Here is a 24,802-nt window from a genome sequence, read left to right as displayed (position 1 = left end):
ACAGTCGCGGAGGTGAAATCATCCACTCTCTCACCAAATGCACCGGCACAGGACTGTTGACCTTCTCAATTGCCCAATGACAGATGTCACCTGAGGATTCAGCTCAGCATGCTCACAAAAAAAGGACAAATGCTACTGCAATAACATACCAACACCCACCCGTAGCACGCGCTCCAGCAGGTACTGTATATCTCACTGGTCATCCCCAAAGCCAACACCTGCTTTGGTCGCCTTTCCTTCCAGTTCTCTGCTGCCAATGACTGGAACGAATTGCGAAAATTGCTGAAGTTGGAGACATATATCTCACTCACTATCTTAGCAGCTCACCGTTTTTATTTACATTTTTTGCTCTTTTGCACACCAGTATTTCTACTTGCACATTTATCCCTCCAGTGTTAATTTGCCCAATTGTAATTACTTCGCTACTATGGCCTATTTATTGCCTTACCTCCTCACGCCATTTGCACACACTGTATATAGATTTTTCTATTGTTATTGACTGTAGTTTTGTTTATCCCATGTGTAACACTGTGCTGTTGTTTTTTGTTGCACTGCTTTGCTTTATCTTGGCCAGGTCACAGTTGTAAATGAGAACTTGTTTTCAACTGGCCTACCTGGTTAAATAAAGGTGAAATAAAAAAATATATTAAAAAAATAAGCAAAAAGTTTGGGAGAATAAATTGACATGGCCCTCTCTCTGACTGTAGGACGGGTGGTGGTGGTGCAGCCAGTGCCTGTAGTGCTAAACCACCCAGGGTTGGTAATCTCAGAGGGATCTGAGGGAGCTAAGTGGGGCTAAGCCTGGTCAACGCCTGGGAGTGGACCTCCATTAGAGACCCAAAGCCAGGTGCCCTCAGCCACAGCCCTACCAGGCCTGCACCGTATCCCATGCCAGCAAAGCTCTCATCTCTCCAGAGTGGGAGGATTGTGTATCTCCACTGGCCCCCGGGGGTCTTCTGAAGGCCCCTGTGGAACCAGAACAACTACTCCCTCCACTTCCCTCTACTCTCCCTTCCAACTGAGGGAATGGGGTTCTTTTCTTTTCTTTTGTCTCCCCCTTTCCATGCATATTTGTCTGCATTCCATCAGCTGTCTGTCCATGTTATTGTGTAATACACTTGATTGACTAATCAAGCTGAAATGTTTTGGAGATGGGATTGATCCCAAACAGGCCAAATGTTCTGGAAGAGCCAGTGGATAAGGAGGAAATCATTCACAAATATCTGAGGGAGTATGGCGGAAACCACGGACAGCATGAAGAAGATATTTAATAGCAACCCTTAAGAGGGAAATGCTTTTTATTTGTTCGGATTACTGATATTGCTGACCACTCTATTGCAGCCAGTTGAATTGGTTCAAGAGGAGCCCTTCACTCTATATGTCAATTTCTGCGTGCCAATGTGAGATCAGAACCCGAGATGCTCGCACAGCCAAAATGTTTTCCCTCCCAAATCTTCCATCTCCAGCCATCACCTTGTGGCTTACGATAGACCCTCCCAACATGTCCTTGCTCACTCTGCTGATGTCTTCATTGGCTGGGCTGCTTGCCACGGCTAGTGTGGAGGGAAAGGACCGTGCGTGTGTCGCACTCTGATGACACGGGCTGGCTGTGTGTACAGCTGCTGTGGGATAAAGAGTTCAAGAGCTGAGCTGCTTCCTCCAGACCTGATGGATCTGGGGGTCCGGTCCTCCAGTAGCCTTTCTACTTCACACTATGTGTTGTCTATTGGTATGGTTACTTACCACAACTTATTTTACCCTAATCTTTTAAAAGCTCTATCCTACTCTTCGTATTCTATGTTCTATTTGTGAACATCAACTTATTAAACTGTTAAAAAACAACGTTAAAACATAGACACCTTCAAATATGTTGTTGCAAAATACACATTCCTGCTTATGCCAGACTGAATATATTGCAGAAGACTCATATCCTACAGGTGTATCACCAACAACTGTTACCAGTAGTAGATGTACAATAACATTAGATTTTTACACAGTCAACTATTGGTGGCCGTTAAATAAAAACAGCTGGCGATCAACAGATGTCTCAGTCTATAAGAAACCCAGAGACAGAGACAAAGCATTTAGTAATGTCACGTGATAAGAGTCAGTCACAGTCACAGATCTGTGTAGCCTTTGTCCAGCCAGTGGCTTTGTCATGCAGAAGAAATGCATTAGAAGGTGATGTACTATATATTAGGCCATCGGAGTCACAAAGAATGCCCCCAAAACACAGATGCTCCGCCGTTTAGCTGCAGCTTTTGCATAACCACTATGCATGGAGATTTATGTCTGAGGCAAGACAGTCATTAACTAGCTTTCCATACAAAGCCAGAAGACACTCTGGATGCCAATGAGGCACATATAATATCATAACTAGGCAAAAGTCAACGCCAAGCAAACAGGAACCACTGGATGGACTAATGTAGGCGTAAAGTGGAACCGAAAGTAAATACAGCGTGAGAAACAACGGAGGCCATTTGCTTTAGGTTCCCCTGCCAACCTACAACGCTTCCTGTTTAGACCACTGTTCGGTCTCAGCCTAATCCCCTCAATAGGAGTGCATTTCTCAGGACACTTACGTGACCCTGGCAAGAGAGATCCAGAGCAGATTTAAGGCTTCATTGTTGCCAATTTCTCTGCACTGCAGTCTTTAAAAAATGTGTCTTAAAGACTTAACTGGTCCTGAAAGGCCAAGGGGTAAAGTGAAGCAGAAATGCTTGTTTAACCATTACTAGGGATTTTTCAACTGTGGAGTGTATAGTGTGGGGTACATCATTTTTGTACTATCACTCTATCATCTTACAAGCTTTCATTAATGTAGTCTGATGGTTGCTTGATATGTAAAATATTTCAGAAGTAGATTTAGAGAGGAATATTCAGGTAAATATGCAGGTGAAAATGTAGTAAGACACTTCCTATTCCACTGTCCATGGCATGCACATATGTCACACCACATGGTACTGTAGTCCTATATACTGTATTCATTTTAACCAGAGACCTCTGGAAAAGAAAAGCTGAAATCTTCCTTGAACCCCAGAGGATCGTTTCCATAGGAACACAATAAACAGAGAGGGTGAGGAATGGGAACAGAGAATTTATCCATTATCAATAAAAGGCATTGAGGAGGGAATATAAATGTTTAATGGAGGCGTAATTATGTCGTTATTAGCTATGTAATTGATATAATGTGGGACTGGGGCATATGCATGCAGCTCTGCGCACATCAGTCCAAAAATACAGATTGGCATATTTATGTAGTGACCTTAAAATGCAGATGCACGCAGTCAAAACACAAGAACACGCGCGCGCTCTATGACAGAACGGAAGAAAAAGTTAGGCTTTAAAATTGATTCTTAATAATGTGTTGCAGGGTAGCAATGTAGTATTACATATTTTAGACAAATTACATTTTGAAATACAAATATGGAAGTGTCAATATCTAAAAATAACATGTAATATTTCAATAATGTACAGAATAATATTATAAAGTTTAAATGTATTTATAGGCCCAAATTGCGCACAACGTGTGTCTCTTCTTTTAAGTCGAGAGAGAGGGGAGGGGTTTATCTAAGGTGTTTGAGACAGCGGGATGGGGTTGGAGAGGGGTAGGAGGAAGCAGGAAGGCTAAATAGGGCGGACACATAAAAACGGCAAGGGGCAATAGATGCTTGATCAGTTGGAGAGTCTGTTCGCGCAGTGTGCCGCCCCCATGAACTTCTGGAAATGGGAAACCCGCTGCAAACCTACGCTGCTTCAAACCGCCTCCGTCTCCGGCCATCGTCTCTCTCGACTCTTGTTTTTTAGAGGGGTCGTTAAGGAATTAATGATCCGAAGGAACCACCGTACTTCTCCATAAGTTCATTCGGCGTTTTCAGTACATGCTTTGCACCTGGGCTTCCATTGCATGGGGAGAGCTCGCACTTTCTTTTGTCATATTTACTTTTCTCGAGGATACTACCTGTACCCCTACTAATGGTAAGCGCCGCTGAACTTCATGTGTGTGGCATATTCGAATGCGATTAAATTGACAAAACAATTATAGACTATTAAATGACGTCAACTCTATACAAGTAGCCTACAAGATTAGCCTACATAGTTCTTCCGTATCCAGTTTAGGCTCCGATGAGCTACATTAGGCTGATATATTCTTCCCATGAAATGTAAATTATTGAAATTGCATAGGTAATGAATAATATTAGCCTAACAACAGCGGCTCATGTTCATGATACTGAACATTAAATGTAGCCCATTGCATTTAATTCGATTACTGTAGCTACTTCATTAAATTATTTTGCCCCCAAGTGAAATAAAGTGACCACCGACTATCCTAACGCACGCTTGGACAATTGTGCCAGAAAGTGTTTCACATGGAAAAAATAATAAGATCATTTTCTGCTAAAGAATGTTAACAGTACTTGCTTTGGGAGTTTATATCTGTTGCATGAGTAGACATTTTTTAGAAGGGGGGGCACTCGGGTTTTTAGACACCTGCACGCACAGTAACTAGTGCGCATATTTCCCATTTGGTAACCGTTTGGAATGGCAACCCTCACTTTTCCATCAAAACATTCATCGTCAGGTTGGTACAGATTTGTCAGATGATGGATTTACTCCTTATAGTTGAAGTTTACATTCAATGAATAGACACCCTGGGACAGAGACTGGGCTCATGCGTAAATGTAGCCGTGCTCTGTAGTTCAATTAGGTGATTTTAGATTTCTGAAATGTCAAAGCCTATTTCTTTAAAATGTAATATAATATAGATGCCTAATGGTAATTTAAGAATAAATGACTGGACTTTAAAACGTCATGGAAACACAATTATCTCCAACGTGTTATAAGAACAAATAAGGAAGCACTGTACACTACAAACTGCTACTACAAACAAACAAATGGCTCACATGCACAAAATATCAAGATGTATGTATCGAATTTAGACATTATTAAAGAAAATCTCATTAATACAATAAAGGGAGAGTAAATATGTATTAATTCTGGCCTCCCTGACGCATGTACCCTGGGACTGTTCAACCTGCAGCCACTAACACTAGCATATTCGAATTTGTTAAATCATTACATTACTCGTTTGTTTAAATAAATAATTTGATGACTAATGATTCCACCACAATTACACAGTTTACAGAAAGTTAATTATAAGAGAGGATTTGGGCATGCAGCTGACAGTAAGAGTAAACGTCTCTGTTCTTAATTTTGAGAAGTTGGCCTCCTTGCTAAGTGCAAACAGACCCATGCTTACAGCTTAGGGAGAATAAAAAAAACAGAGCAAAAAGGGGGAAAAAAGCTGAATTTAAAATTGGATCATAAGGGGTTATACATATCAGAACAAACTGCCGGGAGCGCCGAGAGAATAGGCTATTGTGTAAATCAACATAGAGTACTTGACATTGCCAAACCCAATTGTTTTGTTCGTCTATTTTCGTTCCTTATTATAGGGAGCAAATACAACATGTTGAGAGCAACATTAATTAATCTAAAGATATATTATTAATGATTGTATAGATAGGGCCTACCTAATTCTTTACAAAGCATTGTAAAACAACGATAAGGTTGAATTTCAGTGTTTTAACGACTGAACGTTCATGCTGTATTTTATTTGTCTATTTTTAAACCACATTCAGCAATTAACTACCAACCTGCTTTGGCACAGCTTCAATAACTTTGATGTCACGTCAAACTGTTGTTTGGCCTTGAAGATATAGCCATTTACTTTTACTATATCTTCAAATGGAAGACGATCACTAAATCATTTATAATTAACTGATGAGGTTAAAACATAAAACACATTTTTGCCCTTGACATAACAACTAGACAGACAATCAACTGATGATTGATTATGATAAAAAACATCCATTTGTAGTCTCAGAACTGTCTTCAAAACCACCTAGCTGTTGTTTTTGTACCCTACTTATTGTCAGAAATAAGTTAAGATATCATGCTTTACTTTTCACCAAGTATACCCATAGAGCATACAAGTTGTATTTTTAAAATGAATACTAAACTTTCACAGTAGACAAAAAAAAGCATGGAATATGAATGCTGCTGGAATACTTCCTCAAAATAAGGAAATACCTGCCTGAGAAGTTTGAGCTAAAACAGTACAATTGGGCCCTGGACTATTGTCTGTTCCCGTGGTAACCTGCTCCCCTCCCACCATCCCTGTCAAATTCCTCAGGAAACACATCTAAAGCACCATGTGCATAGTCTGATCACATTATCTCTGGTTAGAGAGAGGGGGGAGGGAGGAGGAGACAGAGGGAAGAGGGAAGTCAAATACAGGGAGGCCTAGGGAGGAGGAGGACTAGGCCAAACCAGAGGAAGCTAACTGCCAGGCCTAATTGCACCCTGGGCTACAGTACATTCATTGCAAAATATGGCACTGTCTCTTGTTTCGGTTAAAAACTCAGACTGTGGATGTTACGCTTTCTTCCTTACTGTCCCTCTCCTCTACTTTAGGCCTGATCACAGCTGGTGAGCTGAATAACGCAGAATAACCCAATAAAAGGAAGAGTTATGTACATCTGTAATTGTTCAAACATATTGTTATTTATCTTTCTAGACACCCTCCTATACATTGGTTATTACAATATAATAGGAGACAAGGAAGAAATATGATGAGCATCATTGTATCATTGTTGGTTACATCCCTATATGCTGTAGACGGTTAGTACTGTCATCAACCTACTTGGTGAATCCATCAACTTAGTAAGTGGCTCTGTCAGTCATTACTGTAAGAAGTTCTGTAGTCACTGTTTTGTTTTGAGCAGTTTGAATTGCTGTAATCATGGGAGAGGCCCTCTCGGCACAATGAGCGTTTGTTGTCAGGGATGCACACACGTTATCCCCACCCCCACCCCATGGGTAATAGAGCTGATCATGTTCAGAACCCTACTGCCTCTTCACCATGGTTCTCACACACACACACACACACACACACACACACACACACACACACACACACACACACACACACACACACACACACACACACACACACACACACACACACACACACACACACACACACACACGACCTTGTGTCACGACCAAGAACATGAGGTCACACAAAGGTCAACATCTAATTCTGTTACAAAAAATGAAAAATTTCTCCTTGATTGCATGTACAGTGAGCCATGGAGGGAAAAAGATAAACACAGAGATATGAACCCAGACACACACACACAGTTTAATCAAATCAATCAATCAAGTGTATTTATAAAGCCCTTTTTACATCAGCCAGTTCCAGTGGAACACATTCCAGTTCTAGTGGAATGGGCTCAAATGACAAAATATTGAGTTGAAGTGTCTTATCTGTGGTACTGTTGTTTGCCCAGGCCCTATTTCACAAACACTCTTCATTTTATTAGTGTGATTCAACAATGTGTGTAAAAGCAAGATATTCATTAGGGCCAAGTCCCTCCGGTTGTGATGTCGTAGATCCACAGAATGGGCGTAAACCGTCTACAGGACAGAACGCTGTGTGTAGAGGCATTGGATAGAATTGTCTCAGTTCCAGAACTGCCTTGCCATGACACTCAAGTGAATTGTATTGCATAACAAATTGTGATTAATAGACTTGTGGTTTTATTCTTGTTGGCATACTGCAGTGGTGAATTTGTGTGTCTGGTCTGGTCTGGAAAAACAAGGTTCTATTCAATTCAATAGATCTTTATTGTGCCCGAAAGGAAATTATTGTGCATTGTAAAAAATTACAAAAACATACACAAATAAAAACACACACACATAGCAAATTATGCTTTTGACCAGGGTTGAAAGACACACCTCCAGGTACAACAAACTCAGATCACACAGGTTTGAGACTACAGTATATATACACTATATATACTATGTACTTTAGCATTAAATATATTGTTAGTAAATATGTGTGCATTATACTGGGCAGGACAGGAGGACAGCATATAGAGATGCATTAGTACTTGTCTGAGTCCATGGAGGTTGGGCTTAGGCTTATTGATGCCAGTATGGTCAAAGGGCAGAGCAGCAGGCTTGTCACCAGCAGCTCCACAGATCTCAGGACAACAGAGGGAAGGAGGGGAAGAGGAGGGTCCCTTTTTGATGGGTGCAGTGCACTTAGATGGGTGATCTCGGGGGGGGGGGGGGGGGGGGGTTACTCTTTAAGTTTCTAGAAAAAGTACTTTGGCCCCCCTTTGTTGACAAATTAACCCCGTCATTGGGATGCAGATTGATCCCCTACTAATCAATACAGAGCAATCATGAACCATCTGATAGCTGGCCTTAATGAGGAGGGAGGACAAGTGAGTGTCCATCAACACTGTCTGTCTGTTCTGCATAGGCAAGGCAGTGTTTACATAAAGCCATGCTCTCTACAGTGACTTCGGTCTACTTTTAATTGACAGACAAATTGCTTATAAAGGGATGCTGTGTCGTGATCTCTGAAATATGTCTGCTTGAGTCAAAAAATTGGATTTGAAGTAACAAATATTGAATTTGAATATTTCTCACTTAATTGTTACATGATATGTTTTGGCTGCTTCATTTTCTGTCCTATTTAATGTGTGGTGTCTACAAGGGCATCAAACTTCTGTGAACTCTGAACTACTCTTTGAAGGGTAGTCAGTTTCCTTACTCTTGACATACCAGATACACTATAGAGAACATTAATGTAACCTTTCACCCCACTTCAAATCAAATCAAACTTTATTTGTCACATGTGCCGAATACAGCAGGTGTAGTAGACCTTACAGTGAAATGCTCACTTACAAGACCTTAACTGACAATGCAGTTGAAAAAAATTAAAATAAAAAAATTAAATAAGAATAGGAAATAAAAGTAACAAATAATTAAAGAGCAGCAGTAAAATAACAATAGTGAGGCTATATACAGAGGGTACCGTACAGAGTCAATGTGCGGGGGCACCGGTTAGTCGAGGTAATTGAGGTAATATATACATGTAGGTAGAGCTATTAAAGTGACTATGTATGGATAATAACAGAGTAGCAGCAGTATAAAGGGGGGGGGGGGGGGGGGGGGGTCAGAGCAAATAGTCTGGGTAGCCATTTGATTAAATGTTGAAATGTCTATGTGATAAGCCTTAATGAAGAGAGACTGGGTTACACACACACACACACACACTACATTGTGCATTGTCAGGAAGGAGCTTGTAAGTATGCATTTTCACGGTAAAGTCTTTACCTGTTGTATTCGGTACATGTGACAAATAAAAATAGATTTGATTTGGCACACATACCTTAAGTCAAAGCCAGAAGTATTTGCCTCTAAGCTGACTACAATGTCCCTTTTCTCTTCTGTACATTTCAGGAACAGGGTCACTCCAACGCTCTCAAGCAGCCCACCAGCACCACGTAACATTTCCTTGAGGAACGCGACCATTGCCGGCTCCCAACAAACATGGACTGTTTTCCCATGCTTTATTTTCTGTCGGTAAGTGGACCAGGCCAAATCAATGTATGCCATGTGACACCATTGCCACATCTTTCTGCATTTCTCCCTTTTCTTTTCTCAGGAGTTTGTCATATTTTACATTTAAATGACTAGATTAATAAAATGGAAGAGCTTCTAGTCTGACTTTTGCAGAGGAATTGTTGGTGAAATGTGTGGCACATGGTCCTTTGTTTTGTCTTTGATTGGTCGAGGTAGACTGAAGGACTGGGCTCCTTATCGAGTTAAGAATTTGCTTTGACCCCTTGGCTGTTTCTCCTATTTGTCTAATCATAGTGGAGGAGGGAAAGAGAGGAAGAGAGAGAGAGAAGGAGGTAGAGGGAGGAAGAGAGAGAGGAGGGAAGAGGAAGGGTAAAAGGAATGGCCCCCAGATTCCGTTCAAAAAGCTGTGTTCTTCAACCAGCTGTTTACTCTTGGAGGATGTTGCAACATATAAACTGCATAGGGGGGATATCTGATCGTAGGCCATTTTACTGTAAACAAGCCAGACAGGACAATTATAACCAATTAGAGAACATTTACAGTGAAAACACTAGTGAAGGGTCCAATAGGGTGGAGGTTATGTTGGAAAAGAAGGAGATATAGTAAGGGTAGACAAATATAGAATGTCACTTAAAACAGAGGTTTCTTTCTTTCTTTTTCCTCTCTCTCTCACACTCCCCACTTATCTCTTTTTGCTCTGTTTTTGCCTTCCCAGAGACATCATGATTCCTGGTAATCGAATGCTGATGGTCATTTTATTATGCCAAGTCCTGCTGGGAGAGAGCAACCATGCTAGTCTGATACCTGAGGAAGGGAAGAAGAAAGCGCCGGCCCTGCAGAGCCGGACTGCTGGTCAGAGCCATGAACTGCTGCGGGACTTTGAGGCCACGCTGCTGCACATGTTTGGACTGCGGAGGCGACCGCGGCCCAGTCGCTCGGCCACTGTGCCACGCTACCTGCTGGACCTCTACCGGCTGCAGTCGGGCGAGGCTGAGGAGGCCGGCACCCACGACACCGGCTTTGAGTACCCCGAGAGGTCAGCTAGCCGCGCCAACACCGTGAGGGGCTTCCACCACGAAGGTAAAGAGAGAGATAGAGAAAAAGAGAGCATGAGAGAGGGAGGGAGGGAAAGAGGGAGATAGAAGGAGAGTGATGTAACTGTCTGTACACTCTTAGAAAAAAGGTGCCATCTAGAACCTAAAATGGTTCTTTGGCTGGCCCCATAGGAGAACCCTTTGAAGAACCCTTTTTGGTTTCAGGTAGGGCTGGGCGATATCTCAAATTAATGATATATTTTTCTCTCGCAATGTTCCAAATGCCTGTATCGCAAGAATCAAGGTTTTTATGTCCCTCACAACAACAAAGACGAAATATCACTTAACTCACTATTTGCATTTGAAGTTTGGTCCAACAGAATCGGTCATATGGGCACCAAAACACATTGAGACATAATATTACTGTAATAGAGGAGAACTTAAACTTTCTAAAAGGCGATTTATGCTTGATCCGACACTGCGGTCCGGAGGCTCCGTACGGAGAGTGTGACGGAGCCTCAGGAGGCTTGCATCGCTGTGCACCTTCCAGATTTTGTAACAATGCGGAGGACTCCATATAGCACGTATAACTCCGCGTTGACATGATTGGTTGATGGTAGGTGGAGGCGGTACGTCCTCTATAAACACAAACTCACTTCCTTGACAACTTCCTTCACACCAGCTCTGCTCCGTGAAGCGCAAGAAGTATGAATGCTTCTGCAGAGGCTGCATCGCAGTCAATGCTGTACGGCCAATGCAGACGACGGAATGACCATAAATCAGCTTTTATGATACCTTTTATGTCTCAATGCCCAAAATGTAGAACAGAACAGACCCTACTAAAACGGGAATATCAATGAACATGAATGTGGAAAATTAGTGCTCAAGTTCTGGTGCTCGCGGCATTGCGATACCACGTACCGCTAGCAGCATTTGTACAGGCGACGTCAACAAAGTGAACAGGCTATGTTGTTCAAACAGTTGGAGACGGACAGGAGGGTATATTCATAACAGTTCAACTGTACTACCTTGTTAGCAAGCAAAGAGATCGAAGTTGGCTACTCACTAGCACGTGGGCTTGTGCATGGTTCTAGTTGAATTTGTAACAAAAAGAAAATGTCCATAGACTTGAAAGCCAGATCAGTGATTATTGCAAAAAAGCAGGTTAAACTATTTTGATCAAATAACAAAATTAGGGGGTCTTTATTTGATAACTAGGCAAGTCAGTTAAGAACAAATTCTTATTTACAATGATGGCCGACACTGGGCCAATTGTGCGCCGCCCTATGGGACTCCCAATCACGGCCGGATGTTTTACAGCCTGGATTTGAACCAGGGACTGTAGTGACACCTCTTGAGACACAGTGCCTTAGACCACTGCGCCACTCGGGAGGCGTATATTTAGCCTAGGTATAATTCATTCAATTATTCCAGACTGTTTGAAATGCAGTGTATTGACCTATAATTGTGCAACAAAGCTTATTTAGAGAACTTTAAAAAAAAATATGAATCACCCATAAGTTAGAAAAACATGAGTTTTAGGCCATACCGCTCAGTCCTAGTTCCAGGTAGAACCCTTTTGGTTCCAGGGGAAAGCTGAAGAACCCTTTTGGAACCCTTTTCTCTAAGTGTGTACAGAGGACCACATTGGTAATAGCAGTTGTGTAATACTTTCATGCCTTATCCTCTGGGAACAGGCCTACAGTATGTGCTCCCATGTGGCTTAGTTGGTAGAGCATGGCGCTTGCAATGCCGCGGTTGTGGATTCGATTCCCAGGGGGGACCAGTATAAAAAAAGCATGAAAATATATACACTCAGTACTGTAAGTCACTCTGGATGAAATGTCTAAATGTAAACCCAATATATGAACCAGAGAGAAATGCATGGATTTTGAGTACATGGGGAAATCCAGAGGTGACGTGACCTTCCCTCTGGTAAGTGTGAGAAAAGTTCTTATTTCCTGGAGTGTACAGTTAATTATACAATGCACGTTTATGACATAAACTACCATCCAAAAGTTTGCGGTCACTTAGAAATATCCTTGTTTTTGGAAGAAAAACACATTTTTTGTCCATTAAAATAACATAAAATTGATCAGAAATACAGTGTAGACATTGCTAATGTTGTAAATGACTATTGTAGCTGGAAACAGCAGACTTTTTAAAATGGAATATCTACATAGGCGTACAGAGGCCCATAATCAGCAACCATCACTCCTGTGTTCCAATGGCACATTGTGTTAGCTAATCCAAGTTGATCATTTTAAAAGGCTAATTGATCATTAGAAAACTTTTCTGCAATTATGTTAGCACAGCTGACAACTGTTGTTCTGATTAAAGAAGCAATAAAGCTGTCCTTCTTTAGACTAGTTGAGTATCTGGAGCATCCGCATTTGTGGGTTCAGTTACAGGCCCAAAATTGCCAGAAACAAAGCACTTTCTTCTGAAACTCATCAGTCTGTTCTTGTTTTGAGAAATTAAGGCTATTCCATGTGAGAAATTGTCAAGAAACTGAAGATCTTGTACAACGCTGTGTACTACTCCCTTCACAGAACAGCGCAAACTGTCTCTAACCAGAATAGAAAGAGGAGTGGGAGGCCCCGGTGCACAACTGAGCAAGAGGACAAGTACATTAGAGTGTATAGTTTGAGAAACAGACGCCTCACAAGTCCTCAACTGGCAGATTCATTAAATAGTACCCGCAAAACACCAGTCTCAATGTCAACAGTAAAGAGGCAACTTCGGGATGCTGGCCTTCTAGGTAAAGTTCCTCTGTCCAGTGTGTGTTCTTTTGCCCATCTTAATTTTTTATTTTTATTGGCCAGTTTGAGATATGACTTTTTGTTGCAACTCTGCCTAGAAGGCCAGCATCCCAGAGTCGCCTCTTCACTGTTGACGTTGAGACTGGTGTTTTATTTAAAAAACAAGGACATTTCTTAGTGACCCCAAACTTTTGAACGGTAGTGCACGCCCCATTACAGAATCCATGAGCCAAAGTCAAGCTAATTGGCCAACCAGTACCTGAAACAGCAATGGTTTGGAATGATATAAATAAATAAAACATTTTCTGGACATCAACAGTCCATCCCCATTTGATAATATTCCAATGGTGATGGCAGCAACACATATGTCTCCCACCACCTACTTCCATAAACCCAACAATCTCTGTCTCATCGAAACAAATTAAAATGCAACATTTCCTACACCACTTAAACATGAATATAAGACATCCCCCTCCCACCTTCAACATAAATTATGAAATCTAAGGATGTGGTCACAAAATGGTGGCCAAAGAAGTGGCAAGAATTCAGTCAGACAAATTCCCCTCCTGAAAGAATCTGCAGTCCGACAAAGCCTACAGCGTGTTTGGTTAGCAGCTCAAGGAAAAGCATACCTTCATATTATTGAGTTACACTTCTCACCCCACCCAGCACAAGGGCTTAAAAAAGCATTTGGCCAGCAGTAGTGTGCCTCTCTCTCATGTCTCCAGTTTAAATGGAGCTAGGGACCTTTTACAGGGGCCTTCCTCAACATGCAATTATCTTTAATGCTACTCTGCAGCCTTCTAAATAAAGTTCCTCCTGCCAACAATGTGGGCACTGGGAGCAGAGCAGACTCAACCAGAAGCACTGTGGAAAGTTGGAATATTGACTAACTCTGGGGTGATAGAGAAACAGTAATATGCAGGAGAACGTGCAAGGTAACCTGTTGGGTCTTTCTGTATGGTGTTATGTTGACGGATCAGAGGTGCCATAGTGGTCCTTATCCAAAGTTTGTGTAAGAGAGACACCTTAGCATGGGTGTATATAACTATACAAGTGTGTCATGGAGAGTCAGAAACCTGTAGGCTAAATGTGCAGTAAGAACATTTGTATAACATATGTGGCTAAAGTATGTGCTCTAAAACAGAGATGTGTATTGTGTAATCCAGAGATCATACACAGTGTGACAGTAGCTGGACAGAAAGGCAGAGCTGGAGGGCTGAAGAAAAACATGTCTGCCCTCGGGGGAGGAGGGATGAGTCAGCCTTAATGGGGCCTGTCTAACACACTAAGACGGCACAGCACCGCACCAAGGCCACTCAGGAAGAAGGAGGCTCAGCCGCCTGTCTATGATGCGATGTGTGTGTTTAACTATGCTAATAACATGCTTGGAGCATTTTGTTGAGATCAAACTAGGTTCTCTGTTTTCATGTAAAATTCCATTGTATTACAATTCAAATTAGTTACTTTTTCAGGATCACTACACGGTAATAAGATATTTAGTCAAGGCACCAAGTTCAAGTTGACAACGACAGAGCTAAGGAAGGGAAACTATGTGAAAAGAGAACTGTGTTGGTTTCAAGCAGGGAGAAACTGTACAGGGAAAAATTCAAGGCGTCAAAGACAACTCTCGAGGTTAAAGATGCAATTACCCACTAAATCCTCCAGGAATTCAAGCTATGGGAAATACTGTGTTTTCCAGGCCTCCACTTAGTCTTAGCCCTGGATTAAATCAAATCGAGCGTTAACCAGCTTTGGCCGACATCCGCATAGCAGATGTTTTGGCGGTGTTGGAGGTGTAACTGTGGTATGAGCTGACATATTGGTGAACGGCTGCTCTTGTGTGTCACAAACTACTCCCTTCCTTATTATCCCTACAGAGTTAGAAATTCTAAACGGAGCTAGAAAGTGTAAGCTATATCAATGTTAGAAAAAATCACTCTGAAATGTCAAACCATTCATGTTAGGCTAATGCATGTTTTCATGTTCATTTGGATAGGTGAATTTATGAGACTTATCAGTCTAATTAGAGGTTTGAACTTGTAACGTGGCTGCATGAACTTCTAACGCAGCTGCATGGGATTTGTGCGGTGTGGTTTTGTTGCATTTAATGGCAGTGTCCGCAATAAGGTAAAGTAACGACCCGCTTGTGGATTTGACAGCTCTAATGCAGTTCCACCTCGGACACCACCAAAACAACACTATGCAGATGTCCATCTGATTGAATCTAGCACTTAGCTCTATTGCTGCTCCTCCACCAAAGGATTGTCTGTGGGAATCCGTAATGATTATTCATGATGAAAATGACAAATGTCCCTAGTTAACAAACTGTTGAGCCAATCAAAAACACAGAAGGTTTGAATAATGACAACCACCTGGATAAGATTAAAGCCTGAGTGTGAAATAACAGGGCCGGATTGAGCAGGAAAATAGTAGACACAACATTCCTTTCCCAACAATGGTGGTCTTGCCAGAAATCTGCAGACTGTGCATGGAATAGTTACCCTCCACTATGTTTATATGGTAGCTGCGGTACGTTAATCACCACCCTCTAAGTAATGCATGCTTCTGCAAAGTGCATTGTGGGAAGTCCTGGATGATCCTTATGGATAGATAAAGAAGCATGGACGATGTACACTCAGTCCCCGGAGGCTATCCCAAGTGAACGTGGACATTCTTGTGTGTCAATTAAGGCATGTTAGACTGCAGAGGTATGTGTTTTTGTACAGTAGAAAGCTGTCTTCCAAAACATAACTGCAGGCCATGTAAAACTGTGTGGTTGCAATCATGAAGATTGACGCAAAGAGTACTGTTAAACAACCAACGGTGTAATAGTTTTGGAGGGAACTAATTAATAGTAATATGAGGGTAGTGAACGGAAGTCAGAGGCAAAGATAAAATATGAAAATACTCAGTGATAAACTCTTAAATCAAATCTATACAGGCTGTCATTAGTCAAGATGGCAGCCCATACAGACTCCCTTGGTAAAAGTGCTGACATTGACAGTGTCCTGTTGTCTTTCTCAGAGCACATGGAGCCGGTTCATCCGGGCGAGCCTCAGACGAAGAACGGCGAGGCCATCCCACTGCGCTTCCTCTTCAACCTCAGCAACATCCCAGAGGATGAGCTGCTCTCGTCGGCCGAGCTGCGTCTGTTCCGGCAGCAGATCGACGAGGCCATTACTGAAAGCGAGGGGGACAAGGATCAGCTCCACCGGATAAACGTGTACGAGGTGCTGAAGCCCCCGCGGGCCGGGCAGCTAATCACGCGGCTTTTGGACACACGGCTGGTGCGTCATAACACCTCGCGCTGGGAGAGCTTTGACGTGAGCCCCGCCGTGCTGCGCTGGACACGGGAGCGCCTGCCCAACTACGGGCTGGCCGTAGAGGTCCAGCACCTCAACCAGACACCGCGCCACCAAGGCCGTCACCTGCGCATCAGTCGCTCGCTGCACCAGGAGCCCGGAGAGGACTGGGAGCAGCTACGCCCCCTGCTGGTCACCTTCGGCCATGACGGCAAGGGCCACCCGTTGACGCGTCGGGCCAAGCGCAGCCCAAAGCAGCGGGGGCGTAAGCGCAACCGCAACTGTCGCCGTCACGCTCTCTACGTGGACTTCAGCGATGTGGGCTGGAATGACTGGATAGTGGCGCCCCCAGGGTACCAGGCATACTACTGCCATGGGGAGTGCCCCTTCCCCCTGGCAGACCACCTGAACTCTACCAACCACGCCATCGTTCAGACGTTGGTGAACTCGGTGAACACCAACATTCCCAAGGCCTGCTGCGTGCCCACGGAGCTCAGTGCCATCTCCATGCTCTACCTGGACGAACATGACAAGGTGGTCCTAAAAAACTACCAGGAAATGGTAGTGGAAGGGTGCGGCTGCCGCTAACACTGACTATGGGCAACTTGAGGCAGGCTGCACGGATGCTAAGAAAATTCAAAAGGCCCCACCTTACTCCCAAAAATATTCACTTGGACCCTTATTTATAACTTTTCTGTTGAGACGTATGTTCGTCATTTTTTCTCTCTCTTGACAATATGATCATATATTTTGACAATATATATATATATATATATTTATATCTACATATAAAAAACAAGTGAGTCCTTATTTTAAACATAAATAAAAAGCTGTACAACTTTTCATAATGTATATTAGATTGTATAACAGTTTTTTAAATGAGAAAATAGTTTTTTTTAAATCTAAAAAGTAAAGTTTATTTACTGGTAATATTTATTGCTTTGATATTATACACATACAAAAAAATAAAAACAAATTGCCTTCCAATATTACATTGTAGCAGATCACAAGAAACACCAATTGTGTACTTAAATTAGAGCACTGTGTGAAATTATCACTTTACTGATTTGTTATGAATTAGTTGAAGTATCAGAAATGTACATTGATTTTAATTAACCTTTATGCATTGCTCTTTAAACCAGTTATTTTATTAGATAGGTCCCTTGAGTTGGAATCAGTTTTTTATTATTTTGAAAAAATCTGATAACATGGGTTGTGAAAAATGAAACGTTGACAGAAAAAGTCCTCATGACTGTTTTATATGAATTTGGATTGAACACATTTGCATCTGATACTTAGCCCGATGGCTATTTGAAAATGTACTCAAGTAATTGTTGCAATTCATGATAACAGAGGAATATTTCTGATGCTCTGTTGCTTCCAAATAAAATAATGTTCGGTTTCATATCTGGCATCATCCAGCTTAGAGTGATTCACGCTTGAGTAAAGGACTTACACTATATACAGTGCCTTCGGAAAGTATGCAGACCCCTTGACTTTCCACATTTTGTTACTTTACAGCCTTATTCTAAAATAGATTTAAAAAAAAAAAAAAAAAAAGAATCCTCAGCAATCTACACACAATACCCCAGAAAGACAAAGCGAAAACAGGTTTAGAGATTTTGGCAAATGTATTAAAAATAACAAACAGAAATAGCTTATTTACATAAGTATTCAGACCCTTAACTATGAGACTCAAAATTGAGCTCTGGTGCATCCTGTTTCCATTGATCAGCCTTGAGATGTTTCTACAACTTGATTGAAGTCCACCTGTGGTAAATTCAATTGACTGGACATGATTTGGAAAGGCACACACCTGTCTATATAAGGTCCCACAGTTGACAGTGCATGTCAGAGCAAAAACTAAGCCATGAGGGCAAAGGAATTGTCCGTAGTGACCCCGAGACAGAATTGTGTCGAGGGACAGATCTGGGGAAGAGTACCAAAACATGTCTGCAGCATTGAAGGTTTGGAACCACCAATACTCTTCCTAGAGCTGGCTTCCCTGCCAAACTGAGCAGTCAGGGGAGAAGGTCCTTGGCCAGGGAGGTGACCAAGAACCCGATGGTCACTCTGACAGAGTTCTAGAGTTCCTCTGTGGAGATGGGAGAACCTTCCAGAAGGACAACCATCTTCGCAGCACTCCACCAATCAGGCGTTTATGGTAGAGTGGCCAGACGGAAGCTACTCCTCAGTAAAAGACACATGACAGCCCACTAGGAGTTTGCCAAAAAGCGCCTAAAGACTCAACAAGATTCTCTGGTCTGATGAAACCAACATTGAACTCTTTGGCCTGAATGCCAAGCGTCACGTCTGGAGGAAACCTGGCATCATCCCAACAGTGAAGCATGGTGGTGGTAGCAAAAATGTATATAAATTAGCAAAAATGTCTGTTTTTGCTTTGTCATTATGTTTTTTTTTGTGTTGATTGATGAGAAGGAAAAAAACGATTTAATCTATTTTAGAATAAAGCTGTAATGTAACAAAATGTGGAAAAAGTCAAGCAGTCTGAATACTTTTAGAAGGCACTGTCTACAAAGGTATGTATCAAATTAGTCGATTTGGCTATTTCAGCCACACAGGTGTATAAAATCGCACACAGCCATGCAATCTCCATAGAGAAACATTGGCAGTAGAATGGCCTTACTGAAGAGCTCAATGACTTACACAGTGGCAGCCACCTTTACAACAGTTCTACTTTCACGTTTTGAAAGATGAAGATCACTTTTTACAGTTTATCAGGAGAACACATATGCCTATTAATTGGGTACTTGGGGATAGGCTAACATGTGGTGGTTAGACACTCACTAATCCAAATGCCATATGGGCGGATAGTTGAAATTGATTGTTGGAGACACTTGAGGAGTGATCCTATTGTTTCTGATGGTTTAGCATTGGGGCACGACTGAACGACGCGTCGTGGCGATACCCTTCCTCTGAAGATTCAAAGGTTAGACCGTCTGTCTCCTGCCTTTATTGTTGGCGGCTCATCCAGACAGAATAAAGACGCCTGTCTCCAACCTGTGCTCCATTATACAATAGACTTTTACATCACTTATTTAATCAGACAACTGCGCAAAATTATATGATAGCGTTTGGAGAGGGGATTCCTGTGAACTTTTCAGGACATTACACTGTAGCATTTCCCCACGCCCCTGCATTAGTTTAGTATAGTGGACATGTGATAAGATAAATATATATGGCATTATTGGAAAAAATATTTTGTCTTCACCTTCGAAAGGCGTCACACAGAACTAAACTAGCCTATCTGCTTGTTTGAGGTCAGCCGGTTGTTTCCGAAAGGTTTGACAAAAAAAGTGATCTTCAATTAACCTTCCAATTTCCAAATTATCACCAATATGTAGCATTGGATTTGGTTTTCTATGCGCCTATATTTTTGGTCTACACAATTATAATTAATTCATAGGTTGGTGGGTGGAATGATGTGGTATACTTGTCTATATTGCAGACAATTGAATGTGTGTGGCGTGGTTTTGTTTGTGTTATTTAGTCTTTCCATCTTAGATCATGATTTCTGCTCACCTAAGAGAAGTTACCACAGCCAGCCTCAGGATCCCAAAACTGCTGTCGGGTTTCCCTTTGATGCCCACATATCAGGCGTAGCCTAGTCAAAAAAGGTGGGGGGGTTGGTTAGAGAATAATTTCATTTTGAAGAGGCTGAAGGCAGGGAGAAGGGAATTCTTCTATCCAGCGGCTTAACAGTGCAGTTACACACATTTGAATTGATCTCCCGAGTTTAGATAACATCAGCGAGTTATGGTAATTGTCTGCCTGATTGACCTTCCACAAAGACGAAGTGTGTTTATTAAAATGCCCGGAAAGTAGAGCAACGTTTCTGCAATTTTAGCACTCCCAATGAGCCAGTAGCCAATAGCAGTGACTGGGCTATAGCCTACCATTAGAAACCAGTGTAGGACTTTAAAAGTCTGAGCTGGGGAGGGGGTATTGGAATATTGGGGAATTATGTTAAGGTTACGCATCAGTTGTAATGGTTGCGCATGCTTTCTAATGCTGACAATAGATCACTTTCGACCATATTTGGCTTGGAGTTACAAAATTAATATTTATCGTAGTGCTGACTCTGAGCCAGTGTCACGCGAGAGGCCATTCTTACGCAATTACAGGCAAGTCATTATGCGCAGAGTCTGTTGACAAGGGAGAACAAATTGACTTGGAGACTTCTTCAAAAAGCTTTTCATTCGGACGTTTTGCAGTAAAAGCTTCACATTTATAGACAATAAACCATCTCACTTTGCTTGGCCTTGTTTGGGCACGCTCCATATGCTTATTGTTCCAATGTCTTCCTTCAAGTTCATGGCCATAATAGCATCTCTATAAATCAGAGATTCACAGGTAGACATTTTGTCAACACATAGACCAGTGAGCAAAATAATGTGAAAATGAAAATAGGTTAATTTAGGTGAAAGATAAATGAAAGATTAAAAAATATATTTTCCCACTCATGCCAGCTTTTTCCAAAGTTATTAAATTGTAGTGATCATGTTCAACATGTTCAGCTCTACAGAAAAACAGAACACTTCAACTTCAATAACATTCTACATTTTGGTTACAGAAAAGTTTTTCTTGCTATGACTGTAATATGTGGTTGTTTATCTACCATAGTTGAATGTAAGTTGCTCTGGATAAAAGTGTCTGCTAAAAGCCCAAAATGTACATGTAAAAGGAACACTTGCAAAGCATGGTGGGTATTATTCTAATGAGCTCCACCCCAAACAAGACCAAATTTAGTCGGTCCATGTCTCACAAGTTTGGACAGCACAGTACAGCACAGTAGAGTTTGGTTCAGTAGAGTATAGTACAGTAGAGAACAGTACAGTAGGGTACAGTACAATATAGTACATTTGACTGTACTTTACTGTGTTCTACTGAACTGTACTGAACTATACTTTACCGTACTGTACTCTGCTGTGCTCTACTGTACTGTACTCTACTGTATTGAACTGTACTGAACTATACTGTAATGTACTCTGCTGTGCTGTACTGTGCTGTCAAATTTGTGAAACATAGACATCTACGATTGGTTCAGATTTGACCTGACCAAAAAAAGTCTGTGGACGCTGAAATCAAGGTCAGGGCAGATGGACAAAATTTTAACGTCCATGGACGTTGGTGTTTGACGGTTCTCACTTGGAGGCCTATTAGTCTAGCTTTCCTGGAAGACAGTTTATATGGCTGACAACCCCTCTGCAGTAGCTTTTTAAATAGCTATTACAGGTACTAGGCTAATGGGAATATGTTGTAGTATTACTGAAATGTATCCAGGGCAGCAGCAGACCACCAAGGCAGACATTCCTATTCTGAACCCTGGGCTATAACTTTGTTTAGTTTCTGTTGCTTTGGGGAAGTAAACACTACTTTTAACAGCTATCGTGGACTGAATTCTTGTAGGGCCCACAAACAACCTTATGGAGAGCTCTCCCTCCCCTTTTCCTTCCCATTCGTATTATCACATTTTAATGGCAGCCCTTGTGCACCTTGCCTGGCTGGACTTAGTAAGTCCTTCGATTGATTTGAAAGTGGTCGGTTCAGATAAATAAAGGCATGCGTCGATTGGGTGCTTAAAACCCCTGTTTTTGGAAGGGGGCATCACCCTGTGCGGCCGGTCCCCCGGCTCCAACCTGTTCCATGGTGCATCCTCGCCCTCTACCAGGGATTGGGTGGGGGTAAAAGAGGATTGGGTGGGGGAGTGATGAGAGCTGATGTCAGTGCAGCTGGAGGTCAGGGCCTCTCGTTTCACTCGCCCACTCATGGAACACACACACACACACAGACACACACACACACACAGACAGACACACACGCTCTCTTATGGTATGGAAAGGCTTGACTCAAACACACCTTCAAGCATGTACACACACACCAAGCTGAGGGGGTTGAAACACTAGATTCTGGCTGTTGCCCAACTGTAGGAATTATCTGTCACACACAATCCCTGCCTGTACCTCATCTCCACTCATCATACACACCTCTGCTCTGACACATGGTACCAGGACAGGCCCTTGTATACTCAGGGGATGAGACTGTCATCAGGGGAATAAACTGGCTTTAGGATAATCTGCGACACACACTCTCACAGGTGTGAAAAAAGTTGCCGCTACCCCTTGGCACTTATGGAAGTAAAGGGAAGAGTGGATACAGTAGGTGGAATTACTTTGAGGTTCAAACACAGGTGAATTTGTCATGTGCAGAAGTTCAGGAGTCCTTCGGTGGTAACTCTGGTGTCAATGGTTACTGTAACGAAAAGAGATACAATTCCCATTTTCTTTGTTCTGTAGTGTAAAGACCCTACTATTTTCTCCACTTGACTATCAGATATTCCACCTAGAAAACTGTTTCAAAAACAGCTTAACGACAGTCTCCTCACTTATACATACTGAGAGGGGGATTGAAGTGGAAATTTCCACTTGTTGAGGAAACAACTGTCAGGTTTTGAAATTGGATGTCAAGTGCCGACGGAATGTGTCTTTTGCCTAATTTTCAGCAGGGCAGGGTGTCCCCGTGGTAGGCCTTTCTTCCCCTGCCCCGGTCCTGTGCACTTTCATTATATATATGCGGTAGGCCTTTCTTCTACTGCCCCGGGCATGTCCTCTTTCATTATATATATCCGGTAGGCCTTTCTTCCCCTGCCCCGGTCCTGTGCACTTTCATTATATATATGCGGTAGGCCTTTCTTCCCCTGCCCCGGTCCTGTGCACTTTCATTATATATATCCGGTAGGCCTTTCTTCTCCTGCCCCGGTCCTGTGCACTTTCATTATATACGCCTAATGAAAAGATGGTCGCTGGACAGCGCAGCCAACCAACTGTCTCCCGGCCTGTAGTTAAGGCAGTGGCTCAGCTCCCAGCTCCCCTCTACCCCCAGCCCTTCTGGAACAGGTGTGCTGCCTTCTACCTTCCACACAACAGCTGTGTCCCAATAACTATCTGAGCATCCTTTACTTGGGTCGTTCAACTCAAGATCACGGATAGATAGGTGGCAGTATTGCTTTCACATATAAACTTGTTTGAAAGTCATTGATCATGAAAGGAAGGAGATGAGGGTGGTAGGCTCGGGTTTTGCCACCTTTCTTCCTTCAGTCTTCCTGTGGCAAGAAGTTTACCAAAAGCTATGTAGCACTGTAAGTATAACTCAGTGTAAAGTGAGTCCACCAAGGCCCTAGCTAACTGTTGCAAACTTGTCTGTTGTAAACACGCTCCTTTAAAGAGACAAAGCAGCTCACAAAGCTGAAGGGCTCTGCCCCATCTACCTCCACCCACTTCAAAGGACTAATCCACCTTTCAGAGGTCAGGCTCAGGTTTCAGAGGTCAGGTTCATAATCAGACATGCAACCATATGCATGCAACCTCGTCCACTAACAGAATAGTGTTTAAATCGGAAACAGTTTCTCTTTGTGAATTAGGTTACCAGACCTTTCTCATTCAGAGTGCGAAAACATAGGGAAACAGCGCTAAGTTCTGAGCTACAGCTCGACTGAGGGCGCCCTGCCGGCGTTGGATCTGGGTGCTTATTTGCTAACAGACTCCCTCTGTGTTGGTAAGCAGAGCCTTTGTGTGGGCCCTCGAAGAGGCAGGTGGATTGTGCCCAAGGTTTTTGTGGGCTACAGTTTGAAAGCAACAATGTGAAACCGGAGCTGTAATGCGACCTTGAGGCAATTAGGCTAACAATAGGCCCGTTTTTTCTTCTACTTCTTTTGTGCTACTAAACACCATTTAAGGGGGGAAATACAAATAGTTGAGGGGTGGGGGGCATGAGGCAGGGTGCAGTCTTCCCTCTCCCATGTTTGCAGACTGACAGAGAGGGCTAGTAAGAGGAGAGAGAAGGAAGGAAGGAGGGAGGGACAGATAGAGACCTGCGCCTCTTCACCCTCCTCCTTCCCTCCCTCCCTCCCTGTGCCGCCGTATTCTTCCCTGAATGGAGTGTGTCCACCGGATCTGCCTGGGATGAAATGTCATATCTCAGACTGATCCTTATCTCTTAATCGCTTCCTTTGTCTCCCATGATTCCCCAGGCCCTCCCTTACTTCCCTCCATGGACTTTGATGTGTCAGCCACGGTTAGGGACACTGGGGATGGGATGTGTGCTGTACTGGCTCTTCTTTAAACTGAACTAAACAAGAGCTGCAGGGGTTATCAAGCAACAAGATCTCATGGTTTTACCAATTTCACTTCAGATTCTGATGTTTAGCAATGTTCATCCAAACGTCACATTTTGAAGT

The 24,802-nt window shown here is 42.6% G+C and overlaps 1 protein-coding gene across 1 annotated transcript; it reads left to right on the top strand.

Annotated features, from left to right (window-relative positions):
• Window positions 1-3,674: 3,674 nt before the first annotated feature.
• On the top strand, window positions 3,675-17,952 carry LOC120023676 (bone morphogenetic protein 4-like). The gene is made up of 4 exons (XM_038967729.1): window positions 3,675-3,978; window positions 9,322-9,444; window positions 10,160-10,524; window positions 16,268-17,952. The coding sequence occupies exons 3-4, from the start codon at window positions 10,167-10,169 to the stop codon at window positions 17,131-17,133; spliced, it is 1,224 nt and encodes a 407-aa protein (XP_038823657.1). The 5' UTR covers window positions 3,675-3,978; window positions 9,322-9,444; window positions 10,160-10,166; the 3' UTR covers window positions 17,134-17,952.
• The last annotated feature ends 6,850 nt before the right edge of the window (window positions 17,953-24,802 follow it).

This window comes from Salvelinus namaycush, chromosome 28 (genome assembly GCF_016432855.1).
Source record: "Salvelinus namaycush isolate Seneca chromosome 28, SaNama_1.0, whole genome shotgun sequence".
NCBI lineage: Eukaryota > Metazoa > Chordata > Actinopteri > Salmoniformes > Salmonidae > Salvelinus > Salvelinus namaycush.
This window is presented reverse-complemented; position numbering and strand designations above follow the sequence as displayed.